General features: G+C 45.8%; 1 protein-coding gene across 3 annotated transcripts in view; it reads right to left on the minus strand.

Annotated features, from left to right (window-relative positions):
• The window catches only part of Cacna1c (calcium voltage-gated channel subunit alpha1 C), a 545,178-nt gene that overhangs the window by 480,280 nt on the left and 46,543 nt on the right, over positions 1–18,355 (minus strand). For all 3 annotated transcript variants that reach the window (XM_052174696.1, XM_052174695.1, XM_052174697.1), the window contains exons 2-3: positions 9,782–10,105; positions 5,222–5,325 (exon numbers count right to left, since the gene is read on the minus strand). In XM_052174696.1, coding sequence (XP_052030656.1) covers positions 5,222–5,325; positions 9,782–10,105 — 428 coding nt within the window. The remainder of the gene's footprint in view (positions 1–5,221; positions 5,326–9,781; positions 10,106–18,355) is intronic.

Here is an 18,355-nt window from a genome sequence, read left to right on the forward strand (position 1 = left end):
TGCACACATAAATGCTCAGGAGTAATTATTATCTTAATGAGACAACATGCTTTTCTTTCCAAGAGTCTTTGCTCTCTGCATAGTCACTGTTTTCTTGTTTGTTTGTTCAATTGTTTGTTTTTAAAGTCAGTGCTTCTGTGTACCCTTGGCTGTCATGGAAAGCAACCTGTAGACCAGCCTGTCCTTGAACTCCAAGAGATCCTCCTGCCTCTTGCATAGTCATTCTGAAGCTACCTTGAGGTTCTATTAGTTCTGTCCTTTCTGAGGCAGTCAGAGCTCTTCCTTTTCCTTCTTTTCTGTCTCTTACTGGTGTTGTCCTGTTGTCCGGAGCTTCAGTATGCTTTCTATAGACTGGGGACTTTTCGCTCGTTCTCTAAAGCTAAGCCCCGCCCCTTTGCCACGTGGCTGCTGGCTGAACCTCTAAGTGGAAGTGGAAATGGAAATTGGAAGACTGTGGCTTTCTCTCTTCCTCCTCTCCACCTCCCTCCTCTGGAGAGCCACCAAAATTTACAGTTTTCTTGCTTATGGTTTCCTTTTAAACTCTAATAAAATTGTCTTCAAACTTCCTTCTGAGTCGTTCTTAAATTCCTTAATTCAAGAGACTAAAGACCCCAAGCAGGGACCTCGACTTCTCTAGTATCATGTGGAGCCCAATGTGGAGCACCCCAAAGTTTTTGACAACACAGATTTGTCAGCTCTATCTGTGGCTACTGTGTTAAAGCAGAAGATGGGGTTGGGACTGTGGTTCAGACATAGGACACTTGCCTCATGGGCATAAGACCCTGTGCTGCATTCCCAATACCCCCGCCACACACACACACACACACACACACACACACACACAATTTTAGATAGGCTCAGTGAAGTCCTATAACAACTTGTTTAACTTCATTTACTTCAGATGTATTGAGTTTGCTTTTGAAAAAGAACAAGTTTGATCTTGTTTTGGTTTGGTAGGATTTTTTTAAAAATATCTGCTAATACTGTCACAGTTTTCATCTTTGAAACCTTCTTTCAAACAATGGAGCAGAGGGCCCGTGCTACATTTTGTACCAGTTTTCGCTCAAATTCTCTTCCTGCAACTTGTTCACCAATTCTCTTCTCTAAGCCTCCATTTCCTCGTCCACAGGGAGAGGAGTGCAAAGCCTGGTGGCATCCGTCATTAGGAAATTTAACTCACCACCCATCTATCAGGACCCAGGCGCGCGCTAGCCATTGGGGATCTAGGCTTGAGCAAGATGAACTAAATCCCCACTGTAAGACATAATAAAAATTGCCATGTGTCACTGGGGGATTCTAAGTATATGCAAGTCCCTGGCACCTGGAGGAGATGCAATAAAAATGTTGTGTTCTCTCTGCCAGAAAAGACAGTCACGTGCTTGACCTCAGGCCACAGTGAAGGTCTCTCCCAGGTCAGTGCCACTGCTCTGACCCTTGAACAGCACAGCTCAAGACAGCTCCGATGCTGACACCCACTTCCTGATTTCGTTGCTGCTGCTGTCTGTCTGCCTGCCTGTCTGTCTGTCTGTTTGAGGAGGCCTTGCTCTCTAAAAGTCTTTTCATGTGTACTGGCCTAAGCTTTCTCTCACCTAACAACTGGCTGCCCTCCGCAGTCCCGGTACTACGTCTCTACAGGAAGAGAGATGTGTGCAGAGGCAAGCAGGGGCGGCGCCAGCTCGTTACTGTGGCTGCGCAGTAAGTACACCACACACTTACAAATGGCGTCTGCTGATTTGGGATGACACACAGATGGCACCATTGAAGCCCGCTGGTCATGCCGCTGTTGTAGCTATGCAAATGCAAAACCACCTCACTCCCTGGCAAAGTTGACTCTGGAAGTAACTGCAGCTCACTGAGAGGAGTGTAGAGAAACCCACACGGTTGATGCACTGTTTCCTCATACTTGGCCAACAGGACTCACACTCACTAGGGACTTGGGGCAGTCCAAATGCAAGGCCAGTCTTCAACCTAGCATTGTCCAAGAATAGGGACTCACAGAGACCCTGAGCTGACTGTCTAGTACTAGGCAGCAGGAGAGGGACTGAAGTCCACAGAACTGTCCCGCCAACGGGCCCTTCCTAGGCATCAGGAGACCCAGGTTAGCAGCCTGGAAACTGACTTCTGACCACCTCTGAGTCCTTCAGAAGCAGACCCCACCCTGGGGAACTATAGATTGAACAAACTCCCAGAAACCTCAGTGATGCTCTTTAGTTCTAAGGGACAGAGGTGTTTGCTGGCCTAGGGCACCAGGGCATAGCTCCCTGCCTCTCATTTAACCTTTGCAATCTCATCGCCCCAATTTACAATAATAATGTGCAGGACCGTAGTGTTTCAAGCTTATCAGTCCAAACTCTGGAGAAAAAAGGTGAAGCTCATATATTCCCCTCTTGCTCTTTCTTCCTCCCTAATGATGCCCAGAGCCTGGCTCCTACTCAGAAAGTACATGGTGCATGTTCTCCGCAAAAAGTCAAATGCCCGCACATCGTCTCTTAACATTCAAAGCCCAGCCAAGTCTTTGTGAACTTCAGGGTTAAGGGAGAGTCGGACATTCTGCTCACACAATAGGTTCTCTCAGCTGGCAAAGGCTGTTCACCAGGTACCAGAGAATTTACCTACAGAGTAACAGCTGTCGGCAAGCCGGGCTCACAGTAGCTGTGTTCTAACTAATGTACTTCACAGTGGGTGGCATGGTCAACACCAGGACAATGATTGGTAAAGAAGAAAATAGCATGTCGCTGGCCGGGTCAGCCTCACTGCGCTTCACTGGTATACAGAAAAGATAACCAAGGCACTGTAAGCGTAAAGCTGTGTGCTAGATGCAGCACATGATGCATGAACTCACTCAGATGAAGGAGCTGCCTTACAAACAAAAATACAACTCTACTCTGGATTGCCTTTCATCTGTTAACAAAGTACGCAAAGCTTGAGGAACGGGGGTGGGTGGAAGCTGGTAGAACTGTAAGAGAAACGGCGAACAGGAGCAGGCGCACATGTGAGTTTACAGGTTCTGTATTGGAGGGCGTGGCGGGGGAGGTGCGTAACGCGCTTTCGCTAAACAGGTTGCTCTTAAACCCAGCAGAGTGGGAAACCTCTCAGCAGTTGACATGTGTCATCTGTCTGTTTGGATCATAGAGAGACCTGTGGGAAGACAGAAGCCGACTGTGTAGGGAGCTGAAGGTGGAGTCACGCATACAATAGAGAGCATTCTCGATTGTTCAGGAAGAGCAGCGCATGCCCCCTTTCTTCAGAATCAATAAGGGAAACTTTAAAATGCAGGCTCCATGGACCCTACTCCAGACTCACAGAATTGGGGCAGGTTGGTGGAACATGTGTCTCCCCAGGAGAGCTGAAAACCGTGGCTTCAGACACACCTCTGTCTCTCACTGAGTATCCAGTTTGATTTTTTTTTTTGTAAGTTCTAGTTGGAGAATATTGCATGCTTGAAAACAAACCACCACACCCCTCCCCCAACATTTCCTGAAGCTAGCCATCCAAAGAACAAATTCACCATTGATTCCTTATTATCACCTATCGGGTCTCACTCTCACAGAGAGACAGATACTGGGGCCTTAGACATCCACCGATGCACTGGTCTAAGAACAGATATGAATTCTGTGCCTAGCCAGAGCTGCTTCTGAAGCACCTTCAAGTTAAGGGATGGGATCAGAGCTCCAAAGGAGGGCAGCAGGAGAGCGAGGCAAACACTTTGAAGAGCTAGAGTCAACGGAAGGAGCTCATGCTTGGGGGTGACACTTTGGCTTATAATATTTGACACGGGAAAGATTTCTTTATTTTAAGAAACAAGGTCATATCTCCATTGGCTGCATGGACTAGAGCAAACACATTCTTCATCCTGACTCGAGCCATGTCCCCATTTAGTATTTGGTACCTATGTCTGGGACCTTTGGAAGCCATCCCCAGTACGTGGCCCCCCACACTAACCATGAGACACTGTATATGTATATACACACATATACAGAACATTTTCCCCACTACCGGTCTGCAGCTAACTGTAAAAACTGAGAAAACTGTAACTCTAAGATATACATCTAATCCAGTAGTTCTTAATGTTTCCACCCTTTAATATGGTCCCTCCTGTTGTGATGACCCCAACCATAAAATTATTTCATTGCTACATCAGAACTGTAAATTTGCTACTGTTGTGAATCATAATGTAAATATATGATATGCAGGATATCCTATATGCAACTCCCCCCAAAGTGGTCATGACCCATAAGTTGAGAGACTTCATCTCTTTGGAAATATCAAATGTTTGGAAGAAGAGAGATTCCCCATTGACAGCATCAGCAGCCACAGTTGATGTCACAACTACAGGAAGGAGAGTCACATAACATTCCTGCTTCTCCTAAACCAATCCCAACCAAGAGTCCAATCTCAGCTAACTAGAAGGCACTGGTGACAGAGGAAGATGGTGGGCTTGGTGACTAAACATGCTGTGGGAAAAATCACATGAAGACTACCGACGTCTCAGGCAGGGCAGGAGAAAGTGGAGATTTCTCTGCAGGCTTTGCTGGAGCTCTCCGGGCAGCCCCGGCTCTGCCAAGTGCATTCCAGAGCTTGCCTCTCATGCCCAGAGCAGCAAAGGCCTTTGCATTTGCAATGACTTCACACTCAGCCAAAAGTAAACACTCTCTCCGCTTTTTCCATGGACAAATGCTAACCCCAAATTGCCAGGGTTGGCCTCGCTTACATCCAAATGGAAAGCCACCTTTCCCAAGAAAATAAAGCCATTTTAACTCAATGATACCTCTCGGCCACAAAAGAAATCTTCGCTAAAAGCTTTCTAGAAATTATTTATCATGCAATCGTGCTATGATCAAGCAGGCAGAGTTTCACAATGGAACAACGGCACTCAGAATACTCACAACTGATGATCCAAGAATGCTCGCTCTAGCGAACACCTGTGCTCAAGACTTAAGCAGTACATCTGTAACACACGCTGTTTATAAGGCCCACAGCTCGCACCGCATACATGCACATATAGCTCACAGCCGCCTGATTGGAATATTCTTCTGAAGGTAGCCTGTGATCAAGCAGGTGCCAATTTGAATAAAAAGCGAAATGGCCCGGAAGATCTGTGCGGCATCAAACTTTGGCACCTGTCAAACATACGTCTCATGTCTCTCCCACCTTGCACTCCGAATCTGTGTCCTAAATTCAGTCTAACAAATAAAAAGACACGCAGAGGCTCGAGACTTACCAGGTTGGAGTTGGTGGCGTTGGAGTCATCTTCTGGAAAGGGAATATAGATTGCTAAGGCCACACAATTGGCAAAAATAGTCAGTAAAATAATTATTTCAAATGGTCTGAGAAAGGAATTAAGGAAATCAACGCCACTATTAACACAAGTGAAACAAACATACATCTACCTATATTTTTTAAATGAATCAAAGATTCTTAAGAATTCTGTTTAAACAATGCATTCCAAGCCCCTTGTATTTTGAAGAGAAACATATGCCTTTTAAGTGCTTCTAGTGGATCCCCGCCAAAATTTTTTCCTAATATGTCAAGAGCAGTGGAGGCCAGTCGCGTGCCAGAGTAAACACAGATTTCTAAATAACTTCTTCTCCTCTTTTATTTATTTAGATTACATTTGATTTCATTTCCCCTCATGTGGGCTTGGGGTAAAGAGCTCTGTCTGCCCCAGGAAGGATTCCCCACAGGACCCCATTTCCACATGGTTCATGAACTGTCACCTATGGACCCGAGCATGGAAGGAAGATGAGTGGAATGGGGTTTTAAACAAGTGGCCCTTCCTGGAAATCTACAGGTTTTGCTTTTCAGTTTTTGGAAACAAAGTGAGAATATTTTACCTCCCTGGGGTTTAGGACTCCCCAAAGTCAGGTAGGATGTGTGCTGTGGTTTCAGAGATAGGGACTGTATCCCCGTACCAGTTTAGCTCCTCATAGGACATGGTGATGGCCTGAGCTTAGAGCATCAACCAAGGGTTCACTCGCCAGTGCTATGAAATTCTCTTGCCATGACCACTTCATGGAAACACCAGGACAGGACACGGTGAGCAGTAAACATGTGGTAGCACTCGTCTACTGAGACAACACCACACCCACCACTGAAAGCAAGAAAGTTCTAATCTATGCTCCCACAACCAAGTTCCTAGTCTCTTCTAATTAGCTTCCTATTGCTATGATAAAAGTCCATGACCAAAAGAATCTTGGAAAGGGAAAGGGTTTACTACAGTTTACAGCTCTTAGCTGTAAACAAAGGGAAATCAGGACAGGAACTCAAGCCAGGATCCGAAGCAGAGTTCGCAGAGGATGCTGGGTACTGCCTTGCTTCTCAGGCTTGCTTAGCCTGCTTTCTCATACAACCCAGGACTACCTGCCCAAGGGCAGCACTGCCCAGTGAGGCTGGGCCTTCTCACAGCAATCTCTAATCAAGAAAATGCCCCACAGACTTGCCTACAGGCCAATCTGATGGAGGAGTTCTCATTGAGGTTTCCTCTTCCCAGATGACCTGAGCTTGTACTAAATTGATAAAGGACTAACTAGCACAGAACCTAATAGGAGGAAGGGAATGGGTGAGCATTATAGACAGAAAAACTAACTGTGCTCACAGAAGTAACAAACTCTGAATCACAAACAGGCCCTAGAGATTATCTAGTTCAAATCTTTGAGGCCCAAAGAAGCTAAAAAAAAAAAAAAAAAAAAAAAAAAAAAAAATCCCCAAAGCCTTGTAACAATCTAGTGGCCATGGAGCACTGGTACCAGAACCCTGACCACATGCCCAGTGCGTGCCTCATGCCATAGTCGTCAAGCTTGGGTGCATGGGCCTGCTAGGCTGAACTCAGAGGGAGTCTGCTTGACTGCTTTCACAATGGATCCCCAGAAGCCCCATGGCAGAGCTGAGGATGCGTCCTAAGACGGGCCATGGTTCCGATGTGTGTTGGTATCACATGACCAATCGTGGCCAACATCACACCTGCCCAAGATCCCCAGGAGGCGAGCAGCAGAGCCAGGCCCAGAGCCCGAGCATAGCAATAGGTTCTAACAGCCTGCTGCCCTGAGGTGACCAGGGTGCCAAAGCAATGGTGACAGAAAATAGTATTAGGGCAGTGGGGCAAGTCTGGCACGCCTCCCAGGCCTCCATGCCCAGCTTTGTGATGGCCATACTCCCATTGATCTGGAAAGAGACAGTACTCTCTTCTGCTAATGGCGGAAACTGAAGCTGGTGGAGGTGGTGCTGTGCGTGAAGTCATCCTGTTACCAGCCAGAGCGGAACCCAGACCCAGAAAGCCGGTTACTAAGTCAGTTTCGGGACCACCTTGTGCTGATCTGCCTCAGGTAGCCATGAAGACATTTCAGAAAGCTGGTTCTCCCATCCCTTCTCCTGCATCCCCTTTTTACCATGCCCCAGCCTGCTCAGGACAGTGACTCTCAGCCCAGGCCACAAGGTTCCATTCTCGTAGTCTGGTGCTCTATCAGGAAGGGGCACCAGAAGACAACTACAGGGGCCAGTTAGGAAGTAACTATTATTCCCACCTAGCTTGACATGTTTCAAGGGCCCTCCACCACCTTCCCTGCTCCATGCACACAAGCATACAAGCGACCCACCCATCACCATACACTAAAGCACCAGGCTGATGCTGGAGGATGCTGTTTGCCAAGAGGACAACCCGGCAGACTGGGAGAGCTGCAGCCGGGATGCAGAGGAGCGGCCCAGCAAGCCTGACGCAGCCGTGCTAGCTCCATCCCTTCAACTGCTCACCTGATGGCAGCCCCAGGCCCCATGTTTTCAAGAGTCGCTGAGTATATCAGTCTCTCTCCTTCCCTTCTAAGTAGTCTGGAACTTGCATATAGCTAGTACTAAGGGCCGCATTCCCTCCCTCTCCCCGGGGGCACCTTCTCTCAGGAAGGCCAGTCACACTAAACATGCAGCAAGGGCTGCAGATTCAGGTCCCTGTAGACCTACACTGGAGTGCACTTCCTAAGTATCAAGTTGATAGCTATCTCTGTTCCCACCCAGTAACTATCTATTCCCACCTAGCAATTTACTGTCTAGTACCACAAAGTAGCCGTCTAGTCCTACCTGATAACTATCTTGTCCAACTAATAACTCTCTTTCTGGTCCCACCTACTAACTATCTACTTAGTATCACTTATTAGTAAACTATCCAGGCTTTCCTAGCCCTCAGCCACACTATCTAGCACTGTAGTGCAGAGTTGGGGACGTACTTGGATTTGGAATGTGGGGAATCTGGATTTAAAACCAACTTTGTCAACTGTTGAATTGGGAGGTTGTCTTTGGATCCCAGGGCCTCCCTGCTCTTCTCGGGGTCCCACTTCAGTCATCCTGCGGCTCTGAAGGCGGCCTGGTGGGACTGCCCAAGCTCCATGTCTCACCCATCCGTGGTCTGTGTGCGGCTTAGCCAACGAGACATTCCAGCAGCACCCTCGCTTAGCACCGTCTCCTATTATAGTTACTCTTGGGAAAGGAACTCGGGTATTCCAAGGAGTGTTGTTTGCTCCACAGAACTCTAATTCTGCTCTAGGCCATCTCTTTTACCTTCCAATCACTTCCAACGATCTTTAAATCTTTCCCCAGAAACTCACAAATAAAACCAAACACTCCAGGTGAAAGGAAGCCTAGGACTCTGTCTAAATGAATCAAGGTTTTAAAAAGACACCCAGCACTAAGTCTCGGGGTTCTAACACTGTCTACTCTGGGCCACGTGACCTAGAAAGGTTGATGTGACTTATTCCATCCCTAGTGATAGTCAGGGTTGAGCGTTTATGTTTTATCCAATGTAACTCCATGATGCTCAGAAGTCAAGACTTGTGTCCATGGTGACAGTCCATCCCTTCAAAGACATGTATTCTAAAGTCCCCTCTACCCCCTCTGTGTGCTCAGTGTAGATACATGTTATTAGAGATGATGCTTTCAATTTTGGCTATAGCACAGCCTTGCCCCGAGAACTCTGTAGAGTATCTGGGGACTAGTGGGACCTGTGGCACCTAGAATTTGCTAAAAACGTTCCAGGTGATTCCAGTGAAGTGCCCAGGCTGAGAACCTCTGGTCTAAGTGCTAAGCCAATGGCTAGAGCCACCGGCCACTACGTCCTCATGTGGCTCCTGGCCCATTCACCCTAGAAAGAGGTCAGGCTGTGAGTTGCCCCAGCACCAAGACATAGGAAAAAAAGCTCTGAAGAAGCAGCATGCAATGACAACAAGCAGCCACCCCAGCGGGCCCAGGTAGAGAGAAATCTACCATATTCCACACTGTCCTCTCTAAGGTCGCTTGTAGCAGCAGGAGAGTCCATCCCTTGTCTCAAATGCTTGGGAGTGAACGTGTTTAGACTTAGAATCTGTCTGGATTTTGGAATCTCTGCAGATTCATAATGAGATGTCTTGGGAATGGGAGCCAGGTTATATATACCTTACCCCTACAGACAACACAGATTTTAGTGTCTACATTCTGACTGCTACCTGTCACATGAGATCGAGGGGATGATATCCCTTTTATGTCATTGTGTGGATACTACAAAAGTTTTAGATTTTAGAAGAATTCATATTTCAGATTTTTGTTTCAGGGATGATTGTAATACCAACAAATTCTGGGACCTTGTCCCATGAGCTGGTGGCTCATGGAGTCTAGGGGGAGGTCTAGAATCCTGTCACTGCAGTAGTATGGAGAAGATACCCCTAACATCACCAGTTCCAGTCTATGCCCAATAAGGCCCCAGAGGGCCAGCCCCTACGTGCAGGCCTAAGAAACACCTTAGCTTGCCCACAGCATAAAGGATATTTCCATTCAACAATGCTTATGCATGCCCTCCTGATGGGGTTCTTCAGAGTCAGGCAGAGCAGAGCCCGGGGCGGCCGTGTGGCAGTTGTGCCCCCCTGCTTCTTAGGTTTCCCATACTGCTGCCGCTTCCGCTGTGTGGAACTGACGGTAGAGATGGTTGCATTGCCAGCACTGCCCATTAGCTTGGCCTGCCTGGCGGCATCGATGGCTGCCTGCCAGGACAGTGCTGCCCCTGGAGTAGGGATGTGCTCTGGGGCGAGCCCCGCAGCTGCATTGGCATTCATGTTGGCATGAGCTGGGCGTGGGCTCCCATAGTTGGAACCTGCGAGGAGAGAGAAGACAGCAGTTACTATGGTGAATACAGGAGCATTGGGGACACATTTTGGATTCTAGACACAATTTTGGACAAAGAAAAATCTTTTTTTTCCCCAAGCTATTGCAGGAACTTGAGAGGTGACATACAAAAACACCAATATGTATGCTCCAGGAAATATAACCGAAATCTATTCCAGGCCCTATTCCTGTGTGACCTAGTTCAGCCAGGATGAACTTGGGCCTATTACTCGCTTACCTAGTCTCACTGACCTGACTTAGGCAGACCAGAGGTGAGAGCATGCATTCATAGCACTTGAGCTAGTGAGAGAATATATAGGGCATGGTGAAATCAGTGCAACTTCTGACCCTTAAAATACATATTCATAAGAGCATGAAAATAAGAGGATATTCGCTTAGATAGAATGGGTAAAGAAGAAAAGGAAGAAGATGAGGGTAAGGTATGGGAATTAGGAGGAAGGAAATATGAATGCATGGGCAGTCAGTCATCCCAGCACCAGAACTGATGGTGCAAAGACACAGTGCACCCCAGAGTGAGAAACACTAAATTCTGCAGTGAGAAGGTTAGACCAAAGGAAGCTCATCTCCAGTGAAGTAATCTGGGCATTGAATGCCCCCCTCTAAGACCACAATGATATGGTTCCTGGGAGGTAATAAAACATTAGTGGTAGAGCCACATCCTTCTACCTCTGAAATGATTAAGTTATTTTAGTAACCTAGCTACTTCTCAGTTAAGATGAGTCATTTACCTGTCTCATGCAATCCAAAGAGACCCAACCAACATGCTTGCACAGTGCCCAACACATTTGCTGGCTCCCGTAGTCTCTGTCCTCCCCAACACAACAGCAACAGAGATAGTAAACTTCAACTATACGCCAAATGATTGACATCAGTATCTAAGAAGCTGATGAGGGGGTTCTGAGCCTTCCCTGGCACAACAGCAAATCGTATCATGGTAGATTATCATTTCCTCCCATGAACAGAGGAAAAGGAGCGAGAAATGCACAGATGCTGTGTGCTTATCATCAGCCACTGGATACCAAGGCAAGCACATCAGGCCTTCCTTGGTACCAGCTGTCATCGGCCACCTGCACAGCTGTTGGGTGACATCTGTGGCGTTAGATTTTAACCTCATTCCACAGACCCTGGTAAAGTGTCTCCATTGTGCCCACTGCCCTGGCATACTCACCTCACCACAGATTCCCTTCACACTCTGCCATCCCTCTGCCCAGTGGTGCCAGGCAGCTCCTGTACCTCAGGAGCACAATATGTTTACCAGACTATCAGGCTTATGAAGAATAGACCTCTCCGAGACTGAGAAGTCCCCTCTCTCACAACATATCATTGCTTGCCCTCCTTTCAATGAAGGCCCAGAGGCTGGGGACGGAGGCCCCAGAGCACAGACCTGAGAGCGCAGGTTTGGATTAGCCAAGGCAGCTGAAGTACAGCTTGCTCTCCAAGCAGCAAGATAAGTGTCTCCATTCGACACCCAAGAAAATAAAGGAGCATGTGACTCATTAAAGGTCACCAAATGAGACAATGGAAGATTTTCCTGCACTCAGGGCTCACAGTGAACTGCTAGACTCTATCCCTTCCTCCTCACTTCTTTCAACACTGCACACACACACACATACACACACACACACACACACACACACACACACGCACGCACGCACACGCGCGCACATGCGCACAAGCTTTTGAGCAGAAAGTGGCGAATAACTATAGTTCGTGATCAGCAGCTCTAACACGGACACCTATGGTGACTTCCCAGGGCAACTCCCTCGTGACAGAGTGCAAAGCATCCCTGCTTCTTTTTCTTATACCAAAGTGAGCAAGTCCAAAATGGCCCCGTGTCCCACCTTTGCTTGACAAGTCTTCCTGACTCTGTTCTGTCTGTGGTATGCAATTTTGACTTTGTAGACTCTATTTGGCATTGACAACGTTTAGTGGACACTGTTTTAGCTCCTGGACTTATCTTCCTCTACTTCTTTCAGCAGCCATGCTCCCTACTAAGCCTGGCACACCCCAGTTCTCTATCCACATCAGTTCACCACTTTCATTTCTCTCATATAAGTCGCCTGTTCACAAAGCAAGCAGTGCCAGGGCTTTGGGGTGACTCTTGAGAAGAAGGAAGAGAGCCCCACTGTGAAAACCAGCAAGGGGTCCTGGGCACCGTGGGCATAAGGCAGACACTCCCTAAGCAAGCCCGGAGGCACTGGGATGGACTCCTGAGCACCCTCACACTCCATATTGAGACCCAGTCCCAGAACACGAGGATACCTCCGGGGAATACCATCTGGAGAAAGCACATGTTAAGAGGCCTGGGTGTGCAGAGGAATAGAGTATCCCCTCCTCCCTCACCTAAGGACAAGAATACAGCTATCTTAGAATACTGCTATAGCCTCTGAGTAATAAAGGCTGGTCCCACCATAAATGGCCACATGCAGGAAAGAGCGAAATGTATTTTCCAAAGTTAGTCTCCGTGATGGATACATTTTAAGGTCACTATGGCCTTGGCTTCTCCAAGTCAATTGCCCACCCTGACCTGAGGTTCTAGGAGAGCCTAAAGGACAGTTGCAATGGGAAGTACAACCTTTCATATGTCTGAGGAGTGGGGAACTTCCATCTCTGTAGCAAAGATTCGGAACCCAGAGTAACACCATGAAGGTAGGGCAGCCCCACATTGTTCCTCTGATGCTTTTTGTTAGCACAAAATCACCACCCAATGCAAAGACCAATTTTCAAATTATAAGGCTGATTCAAAGCTTTGCCTCCTGACTGCCAGCTGAACTGATGCCACCAGCTAAGTCTGACCTGGCTCCAGCCTTACTGGGCTACATCCCCTGATGCTTTCATGACCAAGAGAACTCCAGAATTGCAGCTCAGCAGACCAGACCACCTGGAAACGTGTAAGACCTCCGCAGCACCAACCTCTTCCAGACATAAGAAAATTGATTCCTGTTTTTCCAATGGTCAGACTCCCTCAAAGACAGCAGCATCCCTGCCTACTTCACAAAGGTGTGTTAACTCTTCTCAGAAGAGCAAGGACACAGCAGGGCCCCAGCACAGACCTACTAGTCTTGAATTGCCCTGCCCTACAAGGGCCCAGAGAGAAGGCCCAGTCGGAAAATGGCACATGCTTCTCACGGTCAATGTTAGAGTAGCTTGGTGCTGCATATCTCCCAGCCAGGAGTACGTCCAATAGTGACACAATGGTTTTTAAATTCTCCATCCCAGAGGATGCTCAAAATCCATTGCTAGTGACTATAATGATGATGATGTTCTGATAAGTAAGAACGCTGCCACAGTCTGTATCATAAGTATCCCCCGACAGCCCAGACACTCTGTCCTCATTACACGAGGGGGTCAAGCCTTCCAAGAGGAGGGGTCAGATGAGAAAAACTTGAGTCACTGGAGATAGGGCTTTGAGCTGTCCTTCAGCTTCCCAGCCACCATGAAGTAAAAGGTCTGTGTAAGCCATACTCCTTGACTATAACGTAGTGTCCCCCACAGATCCAAAAGCAATGAGCCAACAGGCCATGGACCAACTCTTCTAAACTGTGAGTCAAAGTGAATTGTTGCTTCTTACATGCTGTGGCCTCTGTTATGGTGGTGCCTTAGTGACAGAGAGCTGACTGACACAAGATAGGCCACAGGTAAACATTAAACATTTACCTGATGAAGTCTGTCTATCTACACCTTAAGCACTGTGTCCTTCCCCACACTCTGCGGATAGGAGCGGAGCTCTGAGGAGAGAGAGGAGACCGGCGCTTTCCACATCCCATACCAATGCCCTAGACCAGACTATTATTCATTTCCTGCTGCAGGAATCCCTGAGATTTCTCCCATGTCCAAGTTTCCCCCCTCCAACCCAAGCCTCACTCACAAGCAGTCAACGATGATCTTTTAGGAAATACAAACACTAAATCAGACCCTCTGTCAATCATTTTCAAACCCAAACCTCCCATCATGTTTTTTTTTTTTTAACAAAGATTTTTTATTTTAGGTGTGAACTGCTGGACTGCCCCCAAGAGAAAGGAGAGCACCCATGCCTAAAGGGGAGTTTGGGGTTTTTAGGGTGATTTTCGTTGTGCAGGAAAGCAGTAGGAAGGCATCAGGGGAAAAGAACCACTGTGAGCAAAAATAACTGTTGAAAGAAAAAACTCTTTATGAGGGGACTTCCGGTCCTTAAGGTATCAGAGAGTACAGCTGGAGAGATGGCTCAAAAGTTAAGAACACTTACTGCTCTCGGAGAGGACCTGGGTTCATTTTCCAGCATCCACATGGTGGCTCACAACCATCTGTGAATCCAGTTCCAGAGTGCAAAGCACCCTCCTCTGCCTCTGTAGGCACTGAACACACATGGTGCACAGACATATATGCAGGCAGAACATACATACACATAAAATAACAATAAGGAAATTTTTAAAAATAGGTATCAGGATGCTGTGGTCAGGCTGTTCTACAGAGATAAGAGTCAAGTGGCTTTTGGGAAGTAAAGAACATTCAGTTTCCATTTCCCAAAAGGACTGGTTTCCACAAGGGTTTTACATCTTGGTGTCTTGGGCAACTTAGCCTTGGGCCAGCTTAGTGGGGGATTGGGACATCTCATGGCAAGGCTCCTTTATGAGAAGGAATTGTCTAGTTGTGCCTTTAACAGCAAATCATTCAGATCCAGAAATGTATCACATGGCCATCAGTAGCTGCAAGGGAGGCTGGGAAAAATAGTATCTGCCCTAAGACTCTCAGAAGAGGAAGAAAATAATTTTCTTCTGCCACTACTAGGTTCACAATTGAGGCCCCTATCACGAGACAGAGTGGATCATAACCCAACCTTTTGGGTAAAATAAAGGAAAATATATAGATTGATTTTGTGATTCTTCCTGTGGCAAAGAAGCCTTTCTAGATGAATCCTCAAAGACATGGAGACACCTGTGTGATTTTTTTTTTATGCTGTTTGACAAGTAAACAAGAGTGTGCAGATACGGCTGGACAAAGGCAGTGTAATCTCATAAACTCTAAGAGCTAGCAAGCCTGTTCCTCAGATCCTCTGTGTCTCAAGTGTCAACAGTCTTTCTCTTCTTTAAAGAGAAACTGAGGACTCGCCTCAGGAGTTTGAGCAAGAGAAAGTCAGAGAGTAAGTGACCTTCCTACTTGTATGACCTTGTATGATTTCTGAAATGCCACAATGCCATGTTTTGGAGTAACACATCTAGATCTTCCAGCACCTCACTTCAAGTTTAGGGACTATTAGCAATGCCAAGGACTCTGACTGTGGGGTAGCAACAGTGCCAAAGAGAAAGGATGCTGGGGTGCTGGTGGCAGTGGTTTTGTTGCTGCTGCTGCTGCTGCTGCTGCTGCTGCTGTTGTTGCTGCTGCTGCTGCTGTTCTTGTTGTTGCTGCTCCTGCTGCTGTTGTTGTTTGAAACAGGGTCTCACTATGAGTAGATGAGGCTGTCCTTGACCTCAAAGAGACCTGCCTGCCTCTTCCTTCTAAGAACTGGGTGTATGCCACCACACATGGCTGGTTTTGTTTTGTTTTATTGAAGCAAGCTTTGTGTTTCTTTTTTAAGTGGATTATGTTAATTTTTAATTTATTTTTATTATATTCAATACAATATATATTTTATACCAATCATAAAAAATAATGGACATGTTATTAAATGAACATAAAAAGATAAAGTCTTTTTGTTTATTCATTTTGGTTTTAGTAGCACTTAAAATCTTGACTCTTACTATGGTACAAACCCAAAATATGAAAAATTTTTAGACATTGGAGTTCTTTGTGATAAGGCTGTACTTCAATGTCCCTCCCATCACCAAAGGATTTTAGCTCCATTGCAGCTAAGCTAAGAGTTGTCAGTTCTGCTGCACCAAGGAAGGAATTGTAGGCACAATTAATTGGATACAGATTTCCTGCTATGGTCAAAGCTATTGGACTTCAGTGACTGTCATCATTCTCAGCCCACAGGGAACAGGTTACATTCATTTAAGAAATGGTGTGTGTATTAAGATGGTCTATCCATGAACTCATTCATCAACTGTTTCAATGAACAATGGTTCTACTTAGAGGCACAGACATTAGGTGAGGGTAAGATTCTGGTTCATTGGCTGTGATGATTTTGAAAAGCATTGATCTCAAAACAGAGTAACTTATAAGTTGATCTTCTTCAAAATTGATACAATAATTATAAATGTTAAGCAAAACATTTGATTCAGTCTTATTCTTTGTTGTTCTCTTACAAACCACCTCCCAAATTAATTGTCTACCTTTCTTTTGGCTATATAAATAATTTTGAAATATGTAAGCAGTTCTGAAAACCATAGTATAGTATAAAAACATCAAATAAATGATCCTACTTATAGAGAGGCTGAAATAGGAGAAGCATGATTTCAAGGCCATTATGTGGTACACAGCAAGACACTATCACGTACAAACAGAAAGTGTATATGAATTGTACAATATTGGACATACTTCTCCAATTATCAAATTAGAGAGACCATTGGGTGACACCCAACAAATTTCTAATTCCTCATATTTTTAAATTTCAATTGATTAGGATATGGTGGTAATATTAATTTTCATATTAAGAGATATTAAGGAAAAGTGATTACTTCCTGTTATTTTTGTTGTTAGAAGTTGAATTATGTTTGCGTGGGCTTGCTGAAAGATTACTGTCTTGCTTCTTCTAGGGTGTAATTTCCCTCCTTGTGTTGGTGTTTTCCATCTTTTATCTTTTGTAGGGCTAGATTTATGGAAAGATATTGTGTAAACTTGGTTTTGTCATGGAATATCTTGTTTTCTTCATTTATGGTAATTGAGAGTTTTGCTGGATATAGTAGCCAGGGCTGGCATTTGTGTTCTCTTAGGGTCTGTATGACATCTGTCCAGGATCTTTTAGCTTTCATAGTCTCTAGTGAGAAGTCTGGTTTAAATCTGATAGGCCTGCCTTTATATGTTAATTGAACTTTTACCCTTACTGCTATTAATATTCTTTCTTTGTTTAATGCATTTGGTGTTTTGATTATTATGTGCGGGGAGAAATTTCTTTTTTGGTCCAGTCTATTTGGAGTTCTGTAGGCTTCTTGTATGTTCATGGGCATCTCTTTCTTTAGGTTAGGGGAGTTTTCTTCTATAATTTTGTTGAAGACATTTACTGGTCATTTAAGTTGGGAATCTTCACTCTCTTCTATTCCTATTATCCTTAGGTTTGGTCTTCTGATTATGTCCTGGATTTCCTGGATGTTTTGGATTAGGAGCATTTTGCTTTTTGTGTTTTCTTTGACTGCCGTGTCAGTGTTTTCTATGGTATCTTCAGCACCTGAGATTCTCTCTTCTATCTCTTGTATTCTATTGATGATGCTTGCATCTACGACTCCTGATCTCTTTCCTAGGTTTTCTAACCTCAGGGTTGTCTCACTTTGTGATTTCTTTATTCCATTTTTAGATCCTGGATGGTTTTGTTCAATTCCTTCACCTGTTTGATTGAGTTTTCCTATAATTCTTTAAGGGATTTTTGTGTTTCCTCTCTAAGGGCTTCCAGCTGTTTACCCGTGTTCTCTTGTATTTCTTTAAGGGAGTTATTTATGCCCTTCTTAAAGTCCTCTATCATCGTCATAAGAAGTGATTTTAGATCCAAATCTTGCTTTTCCGGTGTGATAGTGTATCCAGGACTAGCTATGGTGGAAGAATTGGGTTCTGATGATGCCAAATAACAAACCTTGGTTTCTGTTTCTTATGTTCTTAAGCTTGCCTCCCGCCATCTTGTTATCTCTGGTGCTACCTGCCCTCACTATATCTGACCAAAGCCTGTCCTTCCTGTTATCCTGGTTGTGTCAGAACTCCTCAGAGTCAAGCTGTCTCTGTAATCCTGTGATTCTGAGATCCTGAGATCCTGGGTGTGTCCAAACTCCTGGGAATCAAGCTGCCTCTGGGCCCTTGAGATCCTGGTGTGATCAAGCTCCTGGGATCTTGGCATCCTGGGATCCTGGGCATGTAAAAGCACCTGGGAGTGGATCTTCCTCTGGGTGTTGTGGGACTGGCTGCAGAGTTTGTGCCCAAGGTCTGCTCAGGGCACCAGCCCAGACAGACCTGAAGGAACCCGTGCCACTGGTCTGGCAAAGTTTGTGCTTGCCTGGGTCCAGCTGTTTCCAATTACTCCCAGTGTTGGGACAGATGTTGAGTCCTCCTCACCTCTGATCCTATCTCCCATCATGTTTCTTAATTTTTTTTTCAA

The sequence above is a fragment of the Apodemus sylvaticus genome, chromosome 2 (assembly GCF_947179515.1).
Source record: "Apodemus sylvaticus chromosome 2, mApoSyl1.1, whole genome shotgun sequence".
Taxonomy (NCBI): Eukaryota; Metazoa; Chordata; class Mammalia; order Rodentia; family Muridae; genus Apodemus; species Apodemus sylvaticus.